This window comes from Acanthochromis polyacanthus, chromosome 17, assembly GCF_021347895.1.
Source record: "Acanthochromis polyacanthus isolate Apoly-LR-REF ecotype Palm Island chromosome 17, KAUST_Apoly_ChrSc, whole genome shotgun sequence".
Classification (NCBI taxonomy): Eukaryota; Metazoa; Chordata; class Actinopteri; family Pomacentridae; genus Acanthochromis; species Acanthochromis polyacanthus.
In genome coordinates, this window is record NC_067129.1 from 12,889,711 (window position 1) to 12,914,125 (window position 24,415).

General features: G+C 40.0%; 1 protein-coding gene across 12 annotated transcripts in view; it reads right to left on the bottom strand.

The window, feature by feature from the left end:
- The window catches only part of LOC110948798 (neurexin-2-like), a 126,321-nt gene that overhangs the window by 96,192 nt on the left and 5,714 nt on the right, over positions 1–24,415 (bottom strand). For 9 of the 12 annotated variants that reach the window (XM_022190502.2, XM_022190500.2, XM_022190503.2 and 6 more), the window contains exons 2-3: positions 5,514–6,657; positions 2,668–2,691 (exon numbers count right to left, since the gene is read on the bottom strand). In XM_022190502.2, coding sequence (XP_022046194.1) covers positions 2,668–2,691; positions 5,514–6,216 — 727 coding nt within the window. In that variant the 5' untranslated portion in view covers positions 6,217–6,657. The remainder of the gene's footprint in view (positions 1–2,667; positions 2,692–5,513; positions 6,658–24,415) is intronic. The other 3 variants (XM_022190501.2, XM_022190504.2, XM_051938095.1) reach the window with 1 other exon arrangement.

A 24,415-nucleotide genomic window follows, 5' to 3' on the forward strand; every position in this document is an offset into this window, starting at 1 on the left:
TTTAGAGTGTAACGAGCAAAAGTTACCAAGGGCAAAAGCTACCTAAGAAGGACTGCTTCAGAAATGAAGCCTGTTACTTCAAAAACGTCGTATTAATCGTGTTTCCTCATGACATACCGCTAAACTTTAGACCTCTAACCCTCCTTCTCCTGTCCTTCGTCTATTTCTTAGCTTTTATTTAAAAAATAAATCTTTTAAAATGCCTTGATGATTTTGTAGCACAGTGACTGGAAGAAACCTGCATAATATACGCTTTCTATCCATAAATTGAATTAAGACGATGGTTTATGTTAATGGGGCTGCTAAAAAACAGCAAAGCACATCTTGATTTTATGTTAATTTTTTTATAACGGTATTAACTATTGGAAATACTTCTAACAAGATGAACGCATCTGTCTTTGGAAGTTTAATTAAACAAATATAGTGGGGGGAGAAAAAAAACAAATGCAGATGTTGAAGGACCTCTCAGTCATTATTGTGACATTAATTAGCGAGCATCTTAGAAGAAAGAGCCATTGCATGAGGATTAGGATTTGCCAAATTTGTTTTTCCATGAAAAGTACAGTATTATGGAGCTTGTTGTAATGAGGGATTAGACCAAGGTCACTGCTGCTGAAAGATGCAAGCCCACCAGGACCAACTGCGTCCTTTCTTTCGAAGATTTCTACGCTTGCTTTATCGTCCCTGTAGTTCACTGCTGTGTACTTACATGTGAAAATTTGGAAGGCAAAAAAAGCAAAACAAAGACAATGCATTTGGACTTGGAATGTGCTTCGTGTAAGGGTTTCCCTATATGTTTGAGTGATTTCTGTCTGTTCTGTGTCTGCCTTGAGAGGTGGCTGTCCTTATCGCTTGTTCCCAGACCTGTTTTTTTTTTTTTCCTTTTTTGCTCACAAAACATCAGAGGCTGCTGCACTCTTTTGGCGTCGGAGCATGCCCCCACCGCGGCCTTTGTCCGCACAGATCGATGGGCGCCCACGTGTAGCGTTCTGTAGATGAACCACCCGGAAGACTCACCTGCTGTGCCGAACGTTTTCACTGCCCTTAACGCACTTCCTCAGACAAATAAAGATAATTCTTGCACCACTTAAAACACACAGCCAACACCAAATATAGCATTTGGGTTACCATCTTTGTCATCTCTTGGGGAAGGGGGAAAGGAGGCGATTTAGGTAATGCATAGATTAGTCTATTTCCACTGGTGCAAGGACAACAGAGAAGAGACTTGCTGCCGAACAGCACATGGAGTGGTATGAAGGACAGAAAAAAAGGCATCTGGTGAGTGTGATTTTTCTGGTGTCATTGTTGTCTTCGTGCATTCTACACTGGGGATTGTCTCCATGTCAAGCTTTAATCCAATAAACATTCTGATGTGCTCTCTTTGCAGCATGTCATTTAATAATGCTTGCCTTTTTGCTGTGAGCAGAGCCATGCCATCTTTGCTCATATTAGGAATGATTAATGCTCATTTTTGGAAATTGTGCAGAGATGAAAGTGCAACCATATAGCTCAGTGTATAGTCCTTCTTATGTGCTGCTTTAAAATGTAACACCGCGAATCTATGCTGAAACGTATCTCATATTTAACAATATGTCTAATAATATATGTACCACTATATATGTGCATGTTGCTCCTGAAGCTGATCTATATTTGTATTCTGCACCGTCGTGTAACGAGACTCTGCATGAAAACAATGTCATTTTGCAATCTTCAGTGTATTTTGCTGTCATAAACCAAAATGTAAGTGTTAGAAACAGGACTTCAAAGAGCAGGTGTGCATAGGTCTGCGCATCTTGAGTCAGTAACAGTGATTTATAATGTGCAGAGGTTCAGCACACCTTGCGCTGGTCTCCTGAGCCTGTTGGCTGCCCTTTCACCAGAACCAGCAGTCCTTACTGGGGAGATGGATGCGTCGCTCTGTTGCCGACTAAACAAATCTCCCTCCTCACTTTCAATCTTCATTTCGGTCCAGAATGTGCACCTCGTTAGAAAGCAATCCTGTTTAACTGCGGTCAGTTGAAATGTTGCTAATAAAGACAGAAATGTCTCTTTTCCTGCCGAAAGAGAGCTGTGACTGCTCAGAAAATCTGGTTATTAAATGCACCCTATGACAAAGCATCATTGCAAATGTTATTACAATTTGACGGTCTCAATAATCAGCCAAGTTGGGCGAGAGAATTCATGTCTTAATGTTTGAGTGCAGTCCACACATTGACCTTAAAGTATAATGGCATATAAGACTTTAGATGAGTAAAATATGCACTAAAGAGAGAGGAAAAACACAGAATATAAAAATTACGAAACAAAGCATCTCTGTACAGTCATTTTCTCTGTGATGCAGTATATGAATGCTTCCCATATTGTGCAACACCCACGTACTCTGCAGACCTTTCTCGTCACCTTGAGCACGCTGATTATATATACAATGAGCATTCAGCACATTAGGCGCATTTTCCATAGTGACCTTGTGACCAGTGATAGTATATCTCCGTTCAGCTTAATTTGTTGGATGTCAGAACTGCAGTCCAAACTGACAATAACAACCTGATAATAACCGAACACACTCTCACAAACTGATGCCGTGGTAATAGCCTTTGCAAATAAAAGCAACCACAGAAAACAAAATCCTGCTCATCATTATGTTCGTTATATAATGCCTTGTCTTACCTTCTACTTCTTTCTGGACAGCTGCTGGAGAACAAAGAAAAACAGACATATTTAATGTTGACAGCAGAATATTAAGTATTAATCCTCTACCAGTTTACAGTCTGCATCTCATCTAACATAGATGGCTAAATCATGCTTTGCTGAAACTTTCAGCTTCTTTCACGACATGCATCAACCCTACATGTGCTTCAGTCCTGTTAGGTTGCTCATTTCTTGTCAGTGTAGCTGCAGAAGTAGAATTACTGACAGTGAAGATGGCGTTGTATCACATATTGCGCAACATACCTACAGTAACACACGCACAACAGAAGTCAGTACAATCCTACGGAAATTCACCGATATTTGAAAAGATTCTAAGTTATATCAGCGTTCGTTATTGAAGTAATTCCTCTTATTAACAGGCAAAAACAAACCTTTCCAAAAGACTACACAGGCTTAAAATATATGCAGAAATTACAGGTCCAAAAGTAGAAACTCAGTGCACAAAGCTGTGATCACTGAAATAAAACGGAGTACACCTGTGATTTCCAATTAGCCTCACTGCATGAACATTGTTACAAAATGACCTGTGAACAGCATAACTTTCTCAGTTTTAGCCATGTCGGTCATCTGTATCTATAAGTGCTGGCTTCACATTGGAAAAGAACAGTGAGAGGACCTGAAAAAGTGACTGCCAGATGCCACAGAGTTGTAAAAGGATACAGACAGATTGGCGGCCAAGGGGAAATCAGTCTAAATGCAGCAGTAATCAGGAAGCATAGAATGCGCCATGATCAGAGCAGTAGTGGCTGTCTTCCTGAAATGACGCCATGGACAGTGCACTACTTCCACAATCTACCTCTAAAAAACAGACAAGCGTTTCAAACTCGGCACAGAGGTTATCAATGGAAATCAGAGTCTCTGTGACAGCTCAGCCAGTGTGAAGGGCATTGTCTAACATCAGCCTGTATGGACGGCATCCATGAAAAGGAACCTCTCTTGCTGTACGGCACAAAACCACAAGATTCTACATCGCTAAAGAACATGAAAAGAAGCCTGCTGAATACTGGGAGCACATTCTTTGGTCAGATGAGACCAAGATAATTTAGCTTGGCCCAACATTTCTGATGTAAACCTGGCCAGAGCTACTGCAGTGAGTGTATGGTCCTCACAAAGAAGCAGACGGGAGTGTAATCATATGGGGCTGCATGAGTGCAAAAGGTGTTAGGGAGATGACATTTATAGATGGCACCATGAATTCCTGTGGATATACCAAAATACCGGCTAACAAGACGACTCTCAGTCTCTTGGCAGTAGAGGAATATTTCAGCGCGATAATGATTCAAAGCACACTGCCAAAATCATACAAGAGTTTCTTGAGAGAAAAAAAAAAGAGAGAGGTATGACCTGGCCAAGTATGTCACCTGACTTGAATCCAACAGAACACCTTTGGGGTATTTTAGGGAGAAAGACAGAGCAGCAAAACCCCCTCCAGCAAAAAGTGGCTGAAAAAAAAAGTCTCTGAAGAATGGCAGAACATCTCTCTGGAAAGCTTTGCAACACTGGTATCTTGCATGCTGAGGAGGATTGAGGATGTCATTGAAAATAAAGGTAGAGATACAAAGTATTGAAAGAAAGAAGAAAAGGTTTGAATTGCAGTAATGAAAAATGCTCTGACTTTTGTTGCTTTAAGTTCTTGCTGAGGGGCCTGTGTTTTTAATATAGGGAAACTGAACTGTTAGCTTTTAATTTTCCATAAGTGCAAATACCTTACTGTTCACCTTACAACTTTAAATCACTTGACATTTACACTTTTTATAGTGCGCTGTTGACCTAAAAGAAACCCTGCCAGTATTCTGTTTGTCTCTTGAGCCAGCGAGGTCCCCTGACCTTGTGTAAGAAGGCTGCAGAGCTTCCAAGCCAATTACATATTAATGACTAACATTCATAAGAGGCGAACCTGAAGTGTTTTGCAAAGTGGAAAAGATATCGACCACTTCTGTACCGTAGGAACACGGGGCTTCAAAGCTCACTTTAAATCACAAAATTCTGTGCTCGTTGTTTATCAGTTTCACCAGAATAAGAAAATTACATCCATTTAGAGGAATGGGAGATGTCTCAGGGTTGAAAACATGCAAACCGCTCTCGTATTAGAAAGCTGTTGTCCTCTGACTTGTGGAGATAACTGCTGAGAGAGCTGGACTCCCTTACAAGGCGAGCTTTTAAGTACTGCTGCACTATACTTTGGCCTGGATTGCAGTTAAGTGGACTTTATTGATTATCCTCTGGAGCTCAATGACGATATGGACTATATATTTAGAATGAGATATTAATAACATATTTGATCCATTTATAAGCCATAAACATTTTCAGTAGCCAGAAGCAGTACAGCACAGTACAATGGCGCTACAAAGAAAGCCATTTTTTTGTATTCTAGGGTAGAAATCAGATATTTGGTTACAATAAGTGATCCTGTTGAAACCAGTGTATCAATAAGGTAATATTACTACACTAAGACATTTCTTTGTTTGGACCATTTGTTTTTAGCAGCTAAACCTTGCATAGATATTACTGTACATTATTCAGTCAATTACCGACTTCCTAACTGTTCTTTATTTGTGCCATTGCTTCACTGCATTTTGCCATTTATCAGCTATCATTAGCCTGTGAATGCTTTAGTTTAGGGAAAATATATTAACAGCAATGTGCCTCAACGCCAAGCACAAACACTCCTTTCATTTTACAAAAGGAAACAAAATTAACTATGAATATCAATTTTGTCTGCCCTGCACTTCATGGAAACAAATATACATATTAATGCCAAAAACACAGTGCGGCAGCAAACAGAAGGATGATATTTCTCTTACCTTCCTGGCAGTACCTTCCCTTGTAGCTGGTATTGATGCAGTCACAAAGGACTTCTCCATCACTGACGGAGCACAGGCCTTTGTTGCTGCAGGGGGAGTGTGTGTCACATATGTACTCCAAATCGTTATGAACAGCTTGACCGTCCAGCAGGATTGGTAGTGCCTCCCCCAGTTTCAGATTGGTTATAAGGCCCTGGAATGGCGGCTCGTATTTGACAGTGCTGGAGGTCAGGGCAGACAGACGCACATCAGGAGAGATCCCTCCTACGTAGAGGTCACTGGCCACGACCATTTCTTTTCTCTTCGACTTCACCTCAGCCACTTTCTCCTCATTGTCCACCATCAGTCTGGTCTCTCTGTAATTACGAGTGAGAAGGATTCTGTGCCAGCGCCGGTCATTTATGTGAGTCTCCGTGTGCAGGGAGGCTGGTTCGGCACAATGAATGGTGAAACGCATCTGGAGCCTCCCGTCCACAATCAGAAGCTCCAGGAAGTCGCAGTTGCCCCCATCATCAAGATAGAGCACCAGGGCTTTGCTGACGTTGGTTTTCAGAATAAAGCTGAGCTCACCTGTTGTCTTGGCGTCCCACTGGCCGTAACGTGTCCACTGGCCAGGAACGCCCTCATATTCCAAAGCTATTCCTGATAGAACCAATCCAGCTAAGAAGAAAATCCAGGAAGCCTTGCCTTTACACCTGCCCATGATGGTTACTGTCTACTATCTACTACTGGCTTCCGTGTGGTCTCTAATTCATTTAAATCCAACACAGCTGTGAGGAAACGTTATCTAGCGTCTGTGATTGTTTTGTTATCACTCCTAAAATATGCAGAAATACGACTGCAACTCCCACGTGCAGTGAAAGATATTCTCTAGCCTTGACTGTCTATCCTGATTCTTTTTGCCATCTCTCTGTGGGTGACACGTGATGGAGCGAACAACTGAGGCACATCGCACAACACTTTGCATCTACTTTGGATCAGCTGAGAAAGAGAGCAAAAGAAACCATGTGATCCACAATACTGTGTGCTTCCTCGTCTTCGCCATCCAGTGTCTTGGCCTCCATCCAGCACTGTTCCTGTCAGTTCTCCATGGGTTCGCTAGGCATGCAGCCTAGGTACAGCCTCCATTCTCCTCAGCAACATCCTAAGACATGAAAGAAGAAGAATGCATAATGAACAGTTGGAAACATTACCAACCACTGATTGTACAAAATAAGAGTCATTACGAATAACATGGCAAGTGAATTATACAAGCTAACAAGTCATTAAGGAGAGAAATTTGGAGAAGAGAGAGGCAGAGAACTTTTTTTGTTATTCAAAACTGGAGCCTGGCTAATATATTAACCAGCCGATATTATGCCGATATTGGCCTATAATAAACATATCGATATTGGCATACATGCCGTCAGATATGTGCTGAAAACTATGACAAGTTAATGCAGAAAAGATGCGTGTGGTAATTTACAGATGGTGTCACCACATAGTTTAGCCAAAAGAACAGCTTCGACTTCCTTCTTTTGTGTTACAACTAAACAGATGGTGGTGGAGTCCAACTGCTAGTTTGTGAGACGCATTCTTAGAATACTAAAAAAACAATGACCTCATCATTTGCCCTTTATTATTATTCTAGCATACTCTATGTATATACACTACCTGTCAAAAAATTTGGACACACCTTCTCATTCAATGCTTTTTATTTATTTGTATTACTATCTACATTATAGATTACTTCTGAAGATTAACACTTTTTTGTTTACAACATAATCCCAAATGTATTCTTTTGTAGTTTTAATGTCTTCAGATGTATAGTCTTGTACAATGTAGAAGATAATTAAATAAAAACTACTGAATGACTGGTAGTGTATATACAGTACATATAAGAAAAATGTCAAAATTGAAATTTTTGACTCCATAAAAATGAGCATCAGCTCCAAAAATCCAGTACCAGTCCACTTCTATTCAAAAGTCAGCATTCAGCAGTGGTTCACAGTATTACAGGTCACTTCAAACGGCTACCATAAAAACCATGGCCACAGCTGAGAGATTTCATTAACAAGCCCTCCAGTCAAGTGACATCTTAATCCAGACCCTGAACTTCACACCTTCGCATTGAGGCAGGAGGAGACATGGAGGATCTCATCGGTTTGCAGAGACCTGAGCTCATTTCCGAGATGCTGGTGGGAAAGCTTGTTTCATGAGAACCCCACAGATGTTCTGACACAATCATGGCCTCGCAGACTTCAGTGATGTTGAGCCCCTTAAGCCCCCCTGCGCTCCTTGGACTCAGGCTAAGATACTGTGGCTAAACAACATATGCAGGCCAGAAGCTAGGAATGTGACGAAAAGGAAGAGGTCTATGTGTCAAATAAACAAGTAAACAAAAAAAATCCAATACTTTGTGGTAGCAAAAGAGGGTGTGGCTCTCCAGGCTAAGGACACAATGCTGTGCACCAGTCTTTGACTGAACTGGAAACCTGCACTGAGTTACCGCCACCATTCAGACTAAAATCTGGTGCCTCACTGATGTTAAGTGAGCCTTTGGAATTATGTGCCGGAAAACAGCATATATTCGAAAAGACAACATTTACATTTAAATAATGAGGGGATTGTTTATGTGTACTTTCATTATCCTGCAGAGAACAAAGCCAGTAATGAATTTATCCTACAGACAAGTGCTGTCTCTGTAGCCACAGCCTGATATAGCTCATGTCTCAGTGCCAAAGAACTGCACTGCTTCCCAAAACCTATTAAAAACACATAAAAGAGCAATAACACTGTGTGATTCAATGAAGTGATCAAAACCAAAATCGGCAGCTATAATCAATTACAGCCAGTTTGTGCAAAAAAGCAGAAAAACTGTGGATATCAAGGATGCCCACACTGCACGTCATATATATCGCACGTCTAATGACAACTCTAAATGTTTGATTTAGGAAGTAGGTTATACAATGAATGTTGAGGTTTATGCTCTTAACATTCACAAAATGCACCAAAGTCACCCTGTCGCCTTAGAAAAAGAAAACAATGCAGCACTTTACATATTGATTCCCCCCAGTCCAATCAATCAGCCTCCAATAAATACAGACTTACACTATATCAGTATTTTGAGTTAAAGCTCTGGTGGTTACAATGAAAAAGAAAAAGAGCTCATTGGACTGAAAGTGAGGAAAAAAAATCTTTATGTAAAACTAGGTTCTTTCTCATTTAGAGATGCTTCTCAATTCGAAGCAGAAGCATTTAACGTAAGTTTGGCCCAATTTCCACTCTGTCACAGACAGAAATATATGTGTTTGAGGCTGCTTGGAATTACAGCCTCTATTGGGTTTCCTGCTGATGAGGGACTGTCACAGTTGGGTTTATTTGCTAAAGGTACATGTCATAGGAAAGAGTGCATCACAGCAAATAAATCAAAGTTTCTCCCCAAAGTATCACAAGGCTCCAGGCTTGAAGAAAACCCTTCTGATAGACGGGTTTATCATGGGAATAGCTGTATCCTGGAAGGTCATAAAAACTGACACCCTCCTCACGGGATGAATTGCAATTTGCCAGGGTCAGGTATGGTGTGCAAAATGCTTCTCAGAATCTGTCAGAGCAGTGTATACGTGGTCCACCTCAGTTTGTTTTGATTTGGAAAAATAACGCATTAGTATTTTTGCACATGAAGAGACAGGAGGTATGTGGTGCTTTCGGTTTCCTCGCCGCATGATCACTATTTTGCATCAACTCTCATTTACACTCATTAAAGGGGACCTGTCAGGCTATTTTAGGCAATATTTTTGTTCTGGGACTTCACTAGAGCGACATTGCACGATATAGAGTTCAAAAACATCCTTATTTGTCTTATATGGGCTTCTTACATAGTCCGTCAGTTCAGTCACTGTTTGAAACCAGCTGATTTTGCTCTGGGCTTTTTAAGGCCTCCCTCTCTAAAAGCCTGCTTTCATCTGACTGGTAGCCTTCACGGAAGCCTTTGCTTGTGAGAATCCTCTTATCCTGGAACCTGCTAGGTAACATAATTTCTCATTCTAGGACTTTCTAAATCAATTTGTACACGTTTAAAAACCCAGATCCAATCCGGAATTTAACAGTGGACAGCATGAACATCAGCAGCAATAAAGACGCGACAAGGCTTCTCTGTAAGAAAAATACTAGCCGCACTACCTTCCTTTTGTGTGGAATAGTGGTGGATTTAAGTCTCACAAGCATACAAGCACATATGATTATATTTCTGTACATTCCCCTGTTGATAGGTGTACATGTCTGAAATGTGCCAAAATGTTGACTGAAGTGGAAAACATTTGCTGTTAAGGAATTTCATAGGCAATGTTATTCTACTGCTGCCAAATGGCTGTATAGTATCTCTCTGCACCGTCACTCATTTGAATTCTGGAGTACATTAAATTCTTATACTACTACTCAATTAAACTGTTTTGAGAAATCATGTACATACACAGAGCAAGAAGAAAGTAGTTTGACTTTGTGGGCGTACTGTGACCGTATACAGAAGCCCTGCTGAGCTGATGTCAGCCCTGCAACAAAATAGAAGGAAAATATTGGATTCTACATTCAGAGCAGTACAAAGAGTGAGCGTTTGTCTCATAGGACTTACTTTCACATACGTTTACCTCATTATTTGAAACTTCGGCCACCCTTAATATGAGCAACAGACACTGCACCGTTACATAAAAATCAGAAAACAGAGAAAAGGATAATATCTCCCCTGTAACAGCAGCTTGTGTTTCAGGACATCATTGTAAGACATATACAGTAAACGCGATGTGGGGGCAGATCAGACAAATATTATGCATCCTCTGCCAGGAATACTTGAATATGAAAATATACAGCACAGAACAACTGCACAGAATGGCCACCTGCATTCGTAAATGATTTCAGTGGGATTGTATTGCTAGCAAAATCAGAAAAGGACAAGATGAGCTGACATTTAAATCTAAACATGTATAATCATTTTTAAACAGAACTATTTAAATTTGAAGAGTAAAACACAAATCTAAACATGAACCAATGGAACAGTTTTGCTTTTATCCTGTAAATTCTTCAATATCTATATCTTTATGTCTGTGTCCAGTTGTAATCACCCAGTCCCTTTACTCAATTTTCTAACACTTGAGTTCTGTTTGGCTAAAACAGACAGGGTAGATAAAACATACAAGGGCCTATTTCCCAGAGGGGCTTTGAGATGGTAGTCGGGCAATGTCATTTCTCTGCACTGGTAAAATAAAGACAAAAAAAAACTTTACTGCTGATTCAGCACACCTCTTGAGTGCAAGTGGATCTTGTTGTGGCATTTTGAAACAACCTCTCTTGATTCTGAATGTACTGACTACCAATATAGAGACTGTTTTAAAAGAAGTCTCATAGAAACACTTTAAAAATGCTCATTTTGCTAAATAAGCAAACACAGTAGCTTTACTAAACCATCCAAAAATGGGCCCCTGTAGACGGGAAACAAACATTGTTCTGCTAACTTAACAGACAGCACTGATTGAGCAGCGGCTCTTATTCTCTCCCTCCTGTCCACATAGGAGCCACTACTGAGGTCTCAGTTCGCAAATAGCGTGTTTACAGTTGAGGTTGTAAAGTGTAACACTCCTTCCGGTACATTTATTGGCTTTTCTCACGAGGTAACATGCACTTTCTTCATTAAAAGCAACCAGCCAATTATCCGCCGTGGTCAGAATGTGGACAGAGGGCCATCGGGGGTGGCCAATTAATCTCATTTCACTGAGGACCTGTGCCAGCCCTGACAGCACCACCACAGACACACTTGTGTCCTCCACCACTGAACAAAACTGATACCTAAAATTGTAATTTTAATCAGGTCTCTTGGCCTTGTCACTGGTTAACACAGTGGAATATAGTGGTTTATTTTTCATCTGCCTGATGTTTTTTTTTTAAAATTATTTATTAGCATTTGACCTGTATTTGCTCCGATTACACTACTGTAATACAAAATGAATTTTCTTTGGTCAGTGCCATGTTATAATACTCCTACTCCCTCTGAATAAAAATGGCACACATACAGTACATAGTATGTAATATGGCATATTTACAGTATACTATAGTTTGATGCTTCATAATATTTCAGTACAATGATAGCATACTCTCATGATATAATTACAAATATCACTGCAAAAGGACACATGCTGCAGTCGTTTTTTCAGATCATTATGTATTCTTTTACCACAACTGCATATTCTTTAGAATATTACTTAATGAAGGGTACTATTTATATCATATCAAAGAATGGTGAAATATCGTTGGTCCTGCAAAATAGCAAGTGCAAAAGTAATTACATATGCTGTTTTAACTAAAGCCAGCATATGTTCACAGCACTGGTATATATGTAAAACTGCTCAGTTATGTGAATTCATAAAAGAAACATGAGATTGTACTGAAGCACACGTGGCATTACTGCTTTGTTTGGTTTTAGGTCCTGCCTAATAGAACTATTTTTACAACACTGGATATGTATAAGGGTTTATAGGTTTTTCCAATGGCCACACTGAAAGATGGAGACTTCATATTGTTTAAAGATTAGGATAGCGGTGCACATTTAATCCTCTCCTGGTCTACATTCATAGGAGTTTTTTACTGTATTGTATGCCTTGTTTAAGAATGATTGTAAAAAAAAAAAAAGTAGAAAAGAACTTCAGACAGAATTTTAAGCCTTGACTTTTGACCCTCATTGACCCTTTTCAACTTATGTGCTCAAGACTTATGTTTTCTTGTTACTGTGATTAAATGCTTTTTTAAAAAAAAGCTCAATGGACAAGTTGTAAATAATACAGCAAGTCCCACAAATGAATATTCAACACTTGCGTTGTGTGAATCATCCGTATGTTACAGCTGCAGATAGGAGTTGATGAGAATGATTGACAGGACGTTTTAGAGGACTGGAACACCATGAATGCTGCTCCTCTATGAGCATCTTTTATTGTTGGCCACCGGGGGAAAAATTGAGGTTGGTGAGGTTGCCACCCAACACCACCTCGCCCATCCATCTTTGCCTTGCTCAATCAATGTATTTTCTTAAATGGAGCGCTTGAGGATCAGAGCAGGATTTATGTGGATGAGCTTTCCACTGCAGAAGAGATTCAGCATGAATGAGCTGCTGGTAGTAAGAGTCAACCTGCCACCCTGGGGAAGGCCAAGAGGGCAGGCAGAGGGGCTGGAGGGTCACTAATTACTGATTGTGCATGTGGAGATATCACACAGATTCAAGGTTGCAGGGAACAGGGCTGGACAGCTTCCTTTTTTTTAAATCCGTGGCAAACAATATTGATCACAGTGAGATGCTCAGTAACATATCAGAGAACACAGCAGTGATCTATAAGTATCACTGAAGAATCAACCGGATAAAGTGATGAAAGAGCTGAACCATAAGTGGACTGTGAATTAGCGAAAAAAAATGTAAATAAGCATACTTACTTAAATGAAAAACATATGCTTGACAAATCTGACAGGTATCACCAATAAAGATGCATGCAGCTCTCTCTGCTGTGGATGAAACGCTACAGAAGTAAGGCTTCCTTGTTCCACTGAGGCACTTACATCATGTATGTGCTATTGTAGCACTGTTTAAAATGCATATGTATGTTTGCTTTAATCATAGGGTCTATGATTGCTTGTCACAGAGGCATTATACTGCGTGGTATGCGAGTGTATAGGAGACAGGGCTCAAACTCTTCCTGTCTTGCAGCATGCCTCAGTTGCATGCACCGGTTTCTACTGAATGCTTCAACGCAAGCGGTGTGAAATTGTACCTCTTATCTCCAGTTTCTCCAAGCCGGTTCTCGGGTTACCATGCAGAAGAATGCAGCGTTTGTACCCAGTGTGCCACTTGCTTATTTTTCTACAGCTGTTTAGCTCAGGTCTTTCCATCCATCATTTTTTTTTTCTATTAGAGGACCGGTGGAGGTTGAATACCCAGTCATTCTGTAAATGGAGCCTGCAGGACCATGAAAGCGAGTCAAATAGGAGCAAACGTAAGGAAAGCTGCACTCAATATGCACGCCCAATCTGCTAGAAGTATGGGTGTGTCATGGGTCTGTGCACCGAGTCAAAGTTGTTTCTTCTCACCACACCTCTGTAATCTCTTACCCCCTTCAGTCTCAGGGCTGAGTGAGGCTGGAAGCAAAATAGGCCATATCTTTGGATATTAATTACCAAGATGAATTACAAATATCTAATGAAGTATTCATGGCATTTGGGCATAGGATTCCCTGACTGTGTCAAGGCAGTTCCAATATGAGCAAATGTTCTAGAAATAACCTCTGCTGGGGTGACACACTGATGGGGTGAGACTTTTGAGTTTTTTTCAAGTGCTCTCAAGAAGAATCACATCAAGTGTTAACATCAATATTACACTGTAACTGCTGGTGTTTACAGTGAACTCAGAGGCACATTTTTTCCCATGTTATGTCTTGCTATGAATGCTGGAATCTGAGTATTGAACAAATGTCTACATTTGTGGCACAGACAGTGCTGCAGAGATAAATACTGAATGAAGTGAGATTAACTAATGACTGGGAGAAACTGTCATATAAATCTGCTTTATGCTTCTGAAGTTCACAGCCTTTGGTTTGATTTGAATACAAAGCAGAAGTATCTTCTGACAATGAGACCACAGACAAGAGAATCACTGTATAGCATTTCATGTCAAACAAGACAATATCTGTAGGAATTATTGCTGTTGATCATAGAAGGAAACAATGACGCCAACAATGATACACGCTTTTAATTAGCCAATGTAGAGATAAAATCTAATTGGGTGCTGTATTGAACAAAAATGGGTTTGACCTACATACACTGAGACATCTTCTTTGATGGAAACTTCGGACTGGAGATTAAAGACATAACATGTAACGCTTGCTGCCTTGGCACTTTGTCTCCGAGCTCAAATATTTTTCTATATCAAATTTTTGTTAATAGCATTTTTGCTGATGCTCTGTCATTTTTAGCATGGTCATGTATTTGCGCAAGAGCTGATGAAAGACTGAAATGTTTTGCTCTGCTTGTTGGTTGTCTAATAATGAATCATTCATATGTCTGTCTGCTTGCATGTTTTAGTAATTACAGAGTGTACCAGTGAATTGATTTCTTCAAATAACCATAAGACACAGATGGATGCTTTTTTTTTGACGGGTGTGTAACAGTTCTGACTCCTGCTGATAACTCAGAATGAAGTTTCCCCTGTTAAAACATTGCCCTGCCTCAAAATCAGTTCAGAATTTATTTATTTCTTCAGGTTTAATCTGTGTTCCCCAGGATATAGTACACATGGGGAGCATTTCAGTTTCCACTAATTGCATGAACATTTTCCTGCTCTACGGGGAAACATAATGTACAAAGATAGTCATGAATCTTTAAATAAAAGAACTAATGGTATTTATCATTAACATAGCTGAGTAACTCAAACTTGAAGAGACAGTATTGGTCATCACACTGAAAATTGCTGCTGCATAGCAAACAAAAGAGACTGAGCAAGAGATTTTTATGCTCCACCACACCTAAAGTCCACAACATGTCAGCAGCGGGAATGCTAAAATTCTTTCCAACCACCTTTCGAAGTGAAAGTATTCATTTTCCATCACGTTGCTCGGTACGTGTTAGTCTTATCAATCTACGATTTAAAGAAATAATAATGCATTACGACGACTGAATCAAATTTCTGCTAAGCCAGTGGTTCACACCCTGAGTAGATAAATTCAGAGCAGATAGACACGCAGACATATAGATAAACACATGACTTCCATCAAGGCTTTTAAAACCATCAGCACAAAGATAAAATCAGGATGAAGCAATTTGATGCCGTAAATGTGATCTGAATCATCAACTATCTCACTAGCAAGTCACAGTTGGTGAGCTTCAAAGAATATACTCCACTGTTCCTACCTTCTTCATCCTCCTGAAGCCTGTAACACAAAAATTACATTCCAGTACAGCACAACTTCTTATTTATGCTCAGACGGCAACACCTTTCCTCCCCAAAATGTAGCCTAGTATGAAACGCTTCAAGTTTGAAAGAGCCACAAAGTGCACATGAGGTGTTTTGATGTAAGGTGGAGGCGTAAGTTTGCAACAGACTTTCAGGACACCAAGGCTCATGTACGTTTTTTGTATTTTTTAAGCCTTTTGTTTACTTTTTAGTCAAGAGACAGACAGGAAAGTAGGGAGAAGATTTGCAGTAAAGGGTCAAAGGGAGCTGGAATCGAACCCAGGCTCTAGCCCCTCTCCACAGGTCACCCGCTCAACCAGTTGAGCTATCTGGGTGCCCATGTGGGGACGTCGGGCTTAGATGCAAGTTATATTTTCACTTGCGAATACCAAGCTTTCGAAAGCAGCAATAAAGTGCATTAAATACAGCATAGATGCACACAGTATGTTAGTTTTAGGCACCATAACCTCTAGATCAGGTTTAAGTCACAATTCTTACTACATGTTAGCAGCATTGTCACCAAAATCAGCTGGTAAGGTGAAGCAAAATGTCAGGTTTTTGTTAAAAATATGACCCTTTCACAACATCTGAAGGTTCTCCTCCTTTTTGTGGGTTGCCATGGCAACGAATCCTGCCTCATCGAATATGTGACCGATTGGATGAGAAGCAGCAACAGTAAGGCAATAAAATAAATGACAAAGATTAGAAAACATATTCTCAATACAATCCTCGAAACATAATAAGAAAGCAGTTTAGCTGTATTGGAATGTCATTTTTAGGGGACGTTTGTGTTCTCCCACACAACCCTATTCAGTCATTACAACGAGTAGCATAACCAGCAACAGTTTGTGTTTAATTATTTAATAATTTGTCTAATAATGGCACGAATCTGGAGGAACGTATTAATCTGACTCAGTTAAAAATAAGTCTGTGCAAGTAACACACCGATTTGAACAGAGGTAATTGAAAAACATCCCACTTCATTAGAGCCGCAATCACAAGTTGATTAATAGATTATTCAGTTGATAGGAAAATAACTATATTGATAATTATTCATCTGACTTTTAAGCAAGCCTTTCTCTCATATGATAATAAACAGAATATCTTCAAACTGCTTCCACAAATTTGTGTACATTCATGCAAATTCATGAGTATAAATAATAACATTTGAAAATCATGAATAATAATAAATCTTTCTTAACATATAAAAGCTCAAGAAGCTTCTGGTCATTTGTGGGGGGAAAAAAATTCGGGCATGAATTCTGCAGCACCGAAATTCAAGTATATAAATAGGAGATGCATGCAAATATAAGCGAGCAAAAGGCAACAGGGGGTTGTCACTCAGGCGCTGATATTGCCTGGGGACCTACAGCACAGTTACAAGGACAGCACCCGCCCTCCACCCTGCAGCACCCAGGACGAAGCCACAGAAGGTTGCTCAGCTGTGTGGAATCACTCTAACAAGCTGCTACCTCAGTCTGGCCCAGCTGAAGCTTTTTAGTGTGTTTACTAGGCGCCTGTAAGAGCGGTCTCGCTGAACTGTTGTTGCTGGGTTTTGGGTTGGAATAAATTCTCCCTGTGTTTGCCCACGCTAGTGAATCCCCAGCAGCCTAGACGAGGAGTTTTCTTTAATTTAAGATTTGAATTGTGAGACATTTATCCCCCTTTTTTCTTTGTACTGTTTACGTTCTGTCAGGATATATCCCAACATGGTTGATATTTGCGAGATGTTTATGCAGAATGCACTGCAGTTTTCTGCATTTGGAGTAACCACCAAATATTGATATTTTTAAAAGCATCCTCACATTTAATGCCTAAATCTTCCACAGTACTGTGCATCACTTTATAACATTATCATGCTACAATTCCTCTTAAATTTGATACTGTATTTTTACACTTGCAGGAGTTCTGCAATTTATTTTGTTTTATTAAATTCTGTTTTTTAGCCACATGATTCACAATAATTTGACTGTTCTGTCTATAGTACAAGCAGTGCCTTGTAATCTTTTCACATTTTGAGCCTCAAAACATTGAAACCTCAACCAGGCTGCATCATTTTAAACATACTTCCATCAAAAAATTAGACATTTTAACTAAATTTGCAGCATTCATTGCAAACAACTCCAGAGATGTTTCGCTACATTCCTTGTCATACTAAACTGCTTGCATGTGTTAAAACAGCACTCTGGCATTCCACAGTCCACCATATGTATAAGGTTTTTACTTATGATAATATAGACTGTATTTGTTTTTAATCAGACCGAAACAGTAGATTTCTATAGTGTTGATCTGAATGCATTAAAAAATATTGCAGGATGCATATTGAAGAAGATTTACAACAACAGCTTTTCTCGCCTCCTTCAGTAACTCGCTCCTCCTTCCTGAAGGTAACTTAGTGGAGATAAAAGGAGGAGAGGAAAGGTGGTGACAGAAAGTGAAGACCATGTGGGACAGTTTGTTTGTTACTTCGTCTGCAATGGAGGCACCTCTCACAAATAAAATAAATAAATCATACGGATGCCGTCTGACATTAATCTCACTTAAGTCAATAATAGCGTCTGTAAACAACGGAACTGAAGTACAAGGGAGACAAACGAAAAGAACAAGTTCAATGCAAAAGAGAGTCCTGTTTGCAAAATTTAAAAAATGAGAATTTTTGGGGAACTCTTATTTGACATGGAATTTAGATAAAACTTTCCAATTGTGCTCGTGGCTCTGTGAGGCTGCACTTAGACACAGTGGTATTCAATGCTATTGGCAGCATGTTAAACTGCTTGCAGTGAAAAAACCAACAGGATGATGGTTCCAACATTCATTAGCATGCTATGAGAAACTAACCCACCAAGCTGATGGCACAATTAGATAGGCAGCTATGTGGTAAAAAACAACAACAACTAAGTTTTAAACAAATGAAAGAGCTGTGAAAAGCAAAGGGACCACTAATTGCACTAAATGTCATGTTAAATCAATAACTAAGACATTTCACTCTATATTGCAAATGTAAGCCTCATGGTGGCACTATGAGAAAACTCAGGAGATCAACAAAGTGAGTAGGAATCACCCTCTGGGGACCATGAATGCCAAATGTACCAATTTCTAATGCAATCCAGCCAATAGCTGTTGAGACACATCAGTGTATTTATTTAGATTTCGATTTAGTTTCATTAGAGCCACTTTAATTTAGTTCTATTACAGCTTTTAAAATAAAAGCAGAGCAACTGTCTCATGAATTTCAGCTGTGTTAAAACATCACCGTGTTTGACTTGAATCACCCCTGATTTCACGGTTAATAGCAGGTTTATTTCCTTTCAAAGGTCAGTTTGAAGCAATTTGCAGCATTTGAAGTCAGTCCAGGTTATTTGTGGTGTGTGCGCCGAGCAGTAATTTGGCCAGATTGTTGTTTGTTTACTCATTAGTTTTCTCATTTTTCTCTTACATCTACAGGATGGGAGGTCTTCAGAGAAGTCCACATCTTTCAACAATAAAAGTCAAGCTGTCTGAATGTACTCGTGGGATCATTTGCCATCTCCTTTAAAGCACAGCTTAGATCCTAAATGAAATAGAAAGTCAGCCTTTTAAGGTTGAGGCAGAAGAGTCTGATAATATTAAAGTGCAATATGAAACAACAATACTTGATGGCAGTTTTGGATAATACATATGAATTCTATGACATTGTTTTAGCTTGACTCTGTTAGTCATTGCGTTTACCACTTCCATCCTCCTGAGTCAGAGGACATTATAAATTATTTGCATTTCCGTGCCTTGGTGGGAGATAGTTTTTTTGTTGTTTTTTTATCTTTGAACAGAGCAATACTTGCTGCTTCCTCTTGCTTTCAGTCCTTATCTAACCTCACTGTTTAACGGCTGCAGTTCTGTTTCACAGAGATATAAATGTAGCATCAGTTTTCTCATCTAACTATCAACATGGAAGCTAATAAGCATACTTATACATACATGTCATGGCCAACTGCTGAGAGCAAACACATTTGTGTCATCCAATTATTGGGCCCGGTGATACTGTTCCCCTCCCAGCGGTGTGCATGAAACACGAAGGTGATGCTCCTTCTCTTCATGTGTCATCTTTTCTCAGCGAGCTCCTGTTTGTATGTTGTGATTCACTCGGTAAACACGGGTACTGTTTGCACCAAAAAATGTAGGCAAGCATGATTATGTGGCACAAGTTGTAATTGGAACATACTGATGTTGTTCCATGCTTTTTGTGGGCATCTGTGCTGCCATTTCAGGCTCTCAATGCTAGTATTTTCCACAGTGCATGACAGTGTCCCGACTTCAAATGTATGTCATGCTGCAAACAACACTCTCTTCTTCTCCCGGCTTTATGAATCTTACATTTTATTCCTTCTACTTTTTCCTCTGTACTCTGTCTTTTTTGGAGGCAAAATCGTTGGAATAGCTCAATCTTTTATGATGGGCATGCACTCATCTATAGTGGTTGGTGGAACTTGAAACATTAATTACTCATGCATGGCATCTAGTATTTATTTTATTGCTTTGGCAGGTGAAGTGGGAGAGAGAAAGAACCGAGTAGTTTCATCGGCAATGAGGGATTGCATATTTTCTGTGTTACTCTTAAGTGGTATCAGTATGTTTTTGCAGCTGGCCATTGTCACTGTTGAACGGAGAAAAAAATGAAATCTGATGCTACCCTGGTGGGATTTCCCCTTGTCGCTGGCTGCTTCTGCATCTGTTCGACAAAAGATGAATAATAATTTTTCCACAAATGAACAACACAATTTTGAAAAGGAACTTCAATACTGAGAGTGGATGGAACAGTGTATCAAAAACCTAATCTACTGCTAATTGTGAAAGGTATTTCATAAAAGGAAAGCTCTTGCATGACGAGTTGTGTTGACATAACATTTAAAAGAAAAGTCAGACACTTTGGGGAAAAAGGCTAATTTGCCTTGTTCCTATCTAAAGATTTAGACTAGATGACTGGCATAATTTGTCAAATCATGATAGAAATATATCCAAACACCAGCTAGCCTAGCTTAGCACAAAGTCTGGGCAGAGGGGACAGAGACTTTTTTCTGGCGAGCATTAGTCTCCTGGAGTCTTCACTGGTTGAAAGGCAACTGGTCCAGATCAAAAAAAAATTGTCGGTTACATAAGCCTCTGTAAAATGGCAATTTTTTACACTTTGGTTTTTGCAGGGATTAAATACCGCATGCCATTTTGTGAGCTTTGGAGGTGCTTTTAGGCAGATTTCGCTAACAGTTTCCCTCTGTTTCCAGTCTTCGAGGGAAGATACTGGCAGTAGTTTCATATTTACAGCGCAGACATGAGAGTGCTATCAATCTTCTCATCCAAACTCTCAGCAAGTCAGCAAATAAGCAAAGCATTTTCCAAAGCACTGAACATTTCCTTTAACGCTGCTGCATTGGGACTTTGGTCCATTCTGTGAAATAAAACTCCTTTTTAAAAAAAATATGTTTATACTTCTCAAATAAGTTTTTTTTTTTCATTTTGGTACTAAACTGAGGTATTGTATTGGCAAGTGTAATGAAAAATTTTCAACCATGCCCAGCTATAGACATTTTAGTTGTTTCTCTGCATATTTTGCACTGCTTGTATATACGGAATGCTGTTTTTTTTTCCACTTCATCTGCAAGCTTAAGAGATATAATCACCACCCTCATCACCATCTGCATCACCGCCATCAGCACCCTTGCCATCAGGCATATAGTCTTCATCATCAACACCAACATCAGTAACCTCATCTTCATCATCCACTTGATCCTGTTCTTGACTGTTAACTCATATCTCTGCATCAGCTGTTATCCTGATGATTTATATGTTGCATAATTTAAAGAGACATATAACCCTTGCAATATCTGCAGTGCTAAAAATGAGATGAGAGACAAAATGAGAGAGATATGTAGTGGCACTCTCTTCACGCTGTGCACCGCACAAATATATATATATGTATATATAATTTTGCTTTTATCAGGCATGAAAGTAGCCTTTTGAAAGTACTGATTTTAATTGTAAATATGCCACAGTGACAATCATGTAAACCACTTTAGTGACATTTGTGGTCATGGTCGTGCTGCTGATGCGCCCTCATTTTTCTTCACAAACTGCCAATTTGTCTTGCCGGGAGAGCCCTTAGAGATACAGGCGCAAAGAGAAAAACAGTGATTTTCCTGCACCTGTAGATTTTAGCATGATAAATATGAGCAGATATAATCCTGTGGCTTGAACAGCACTCAGAGCAGGCAAAACAGCCAATTTAAGGCATCTCTTGCTGGAGCACTATGTAGGCCTTACATAGTGAGTGCATGTCAACAGAACAAAAGTTTGCATTCTCTCAGTGGTACAGGGCAATGTAACAGCTGACATTTTCACAAACCAGCAAGCCAGGTAATTAGGTAACTAACGACATAACACTAGCTACGAGCATAAACATGGTGCACAGTAGCCTCATTAAGTAACTGTAAATGCACTGTAGGTGGAGTAAGGATAAAATGCATGCACATCTGCTTGCTACATGGCTCTAACTGTATCTGGCTCTAACTGAAACGCTTTCCTCAGAGAAGCAACTTGGTTGGGCTCCCGTAGCAAAAATAAAAAGGTGATTTAAATGACAAGACAGCTGGCATCGTCTAGTTTATTCGCTTGGATCCTGCAGATGAGCCTCCATCACTGCCTCTGTCCAGCGCAGCAGGGTCATAGCACCACAATCATCATACACTGAGGTGGAGGTTGTGGCTACCAGAGGCTCAGCTCAGAAACAAACATCATTAGACAGATTTTTGTTCCAGTACGTCTACTGTCAACAATAACTTCTTTCACTCACATTTCAATGTTTAAGAAAAGCCCATTACATACAGAACACGATTGTCACTGAACAGAACGATTTCTTTCAGCTGTGTTTTTTTTTAAAAGACTGAAATTCTCTGCTTGCCACCCACTCCACTCTGCTTCAGCACATAATAACATGAGTGATGCGTGTGGACGAGCAGAGGATGGCGTGGAGCGCCATTTAGTCAGACGCTGTCAATCTCGCACAGGTGAGCTAAAGTAGGAATGAGTGGGAAAGTCTTTTAGTTTAGCCTCATAAATGCATTTGATATTCTGATGAGACAGTGTAATCGCTCACTGTCCTGACGTTCTAGGGAAATGCTTCTTGTCTGAGCGAGTGTATTGACCAAAATCAGCCCCGCGTTAAAACAATGTAATGGGCTGCATTTGGGAGGGCGTACTGCTCCTCGTTCCTGTGAGGCGTGAAATACAATTCGGGAAGTTTGAGTTTCGAATCTATGAATTTGAAAGCTGTGATGCCAAAATGCAGCGCTCTGTTTTACAAGTCTGGATGATATCTTCTGTTGAAAGGTAAAATGCATAAATATTGGTTTAATGCAAAGTAATGCACCTGCTAACATCTGGGGCTCTGATTTGTTGTAAGTGTGTGGGCAAAAGTGATGCACTAGCAAAGTAATGAACAACTGATACAGGCCAGCATAGCACATTTCTGTAAATGAAGGATTCCTTTGTTGATTAATGTTGTCACAAATATCACCCCCTCTCAGCTAATATGCATAGCTTAGCAAAAAACAAAACTGCACAAAAAAAAAATACCCAAAAATGAATTAAGTCAATCAGTCTACTGGAAAACACAGAATCACTGGGAGATACCTGAAGCTTCTCAAAGAGGACCTCGAGCAACTGTACACACATTTAAAAAAAAATTGCATTCTGTCAAAACATACACTGATCCAAAAGCAATGAAGAGAAAAAAGCCTTTCAGGGAGATAACATTTACAGTACAGATATCACAGATCAATGAAGCCCTTCTGGTACCGTGGAACTTCATAAATTTGCACATCTTTCAGACCGCATTTTCAGGACTCTGGATGTGCAAACACTCTGAAACATAGCCTTCATAAAAGCAGCCCATGTGAGTTTTATTAGAAATGACAGACCTTCACTCTCAACTCTCAAGGAAGACATAAGCTGCATTTGAGACGCCGTCCTCTAGTAGGGACGCTACGTTCCAAAAGCATGTTCTGTAAAGTAGCTCCTCATAAAGACACTTCCGAAATATATGCACAAAAACATTTAATGAGACACCCAGTCCCTCCTGTGCTTCAGTGACATTACCAGGAGCCATCATTCAGCACTGCGCTTGCTTTTGGAGCTCGCCCATTTATACAGTACATTGCTAATGATGGAAATGTTTGCCCTTGAAATCTCAGTTAATAAGCAGCTATGCTGTGACATCCATGATTAGATCATCCAGTGCTGTCACATCTCATCCTGAGGAGGATGCCACCAGACAAAACTGAGAGTGGGAGCAAGCAAGGATCCTACTCGCTGATCCTTTTCTTTTCACACACACACACACACACACACACACACACGCACACACACGCACACGCACACGCACACGCACACGCACACGCACACGCACATATAGGCACACCTGTCCTCTTCAGCAGCTATGCAACTGAACAGCTTGGGTTAATCTTAGGTAACAGCTTCTTGGCCAGGATCTGAAAGCTCCACTAAGACCCAATGAATTCTGACATTGATACGGCATGGAGCCTCTTCACACAGGTAGGACACATGAGACAAACGCCTTTATAGATGAAGCAGCCTCGGGCAAGGATAAGATTGATTTTGCAATGCAGCATTAGATGAGATTTCCGATGCATACTATAACAAATTAGCATGAATCCGTTCCCCATGAGAGGCGGCTGAAGACACAGATTGAATTGAAATAAACGACTGTCCCAGTGTTTACCACACCATCCTCCATGCTGCAGTTTGTTGGCCATCTAAGTGTGACAGGCCCAGTTCAAGCACAGCAGAGATCAGTTTGATGGATGGACAGTCAGGGAGCTGCTAAAAATCTTTTGATTTGCGCCCAGCTTGCCACTCACTGATCAATTACATCCACATAAATCTGCCATCCACCTTA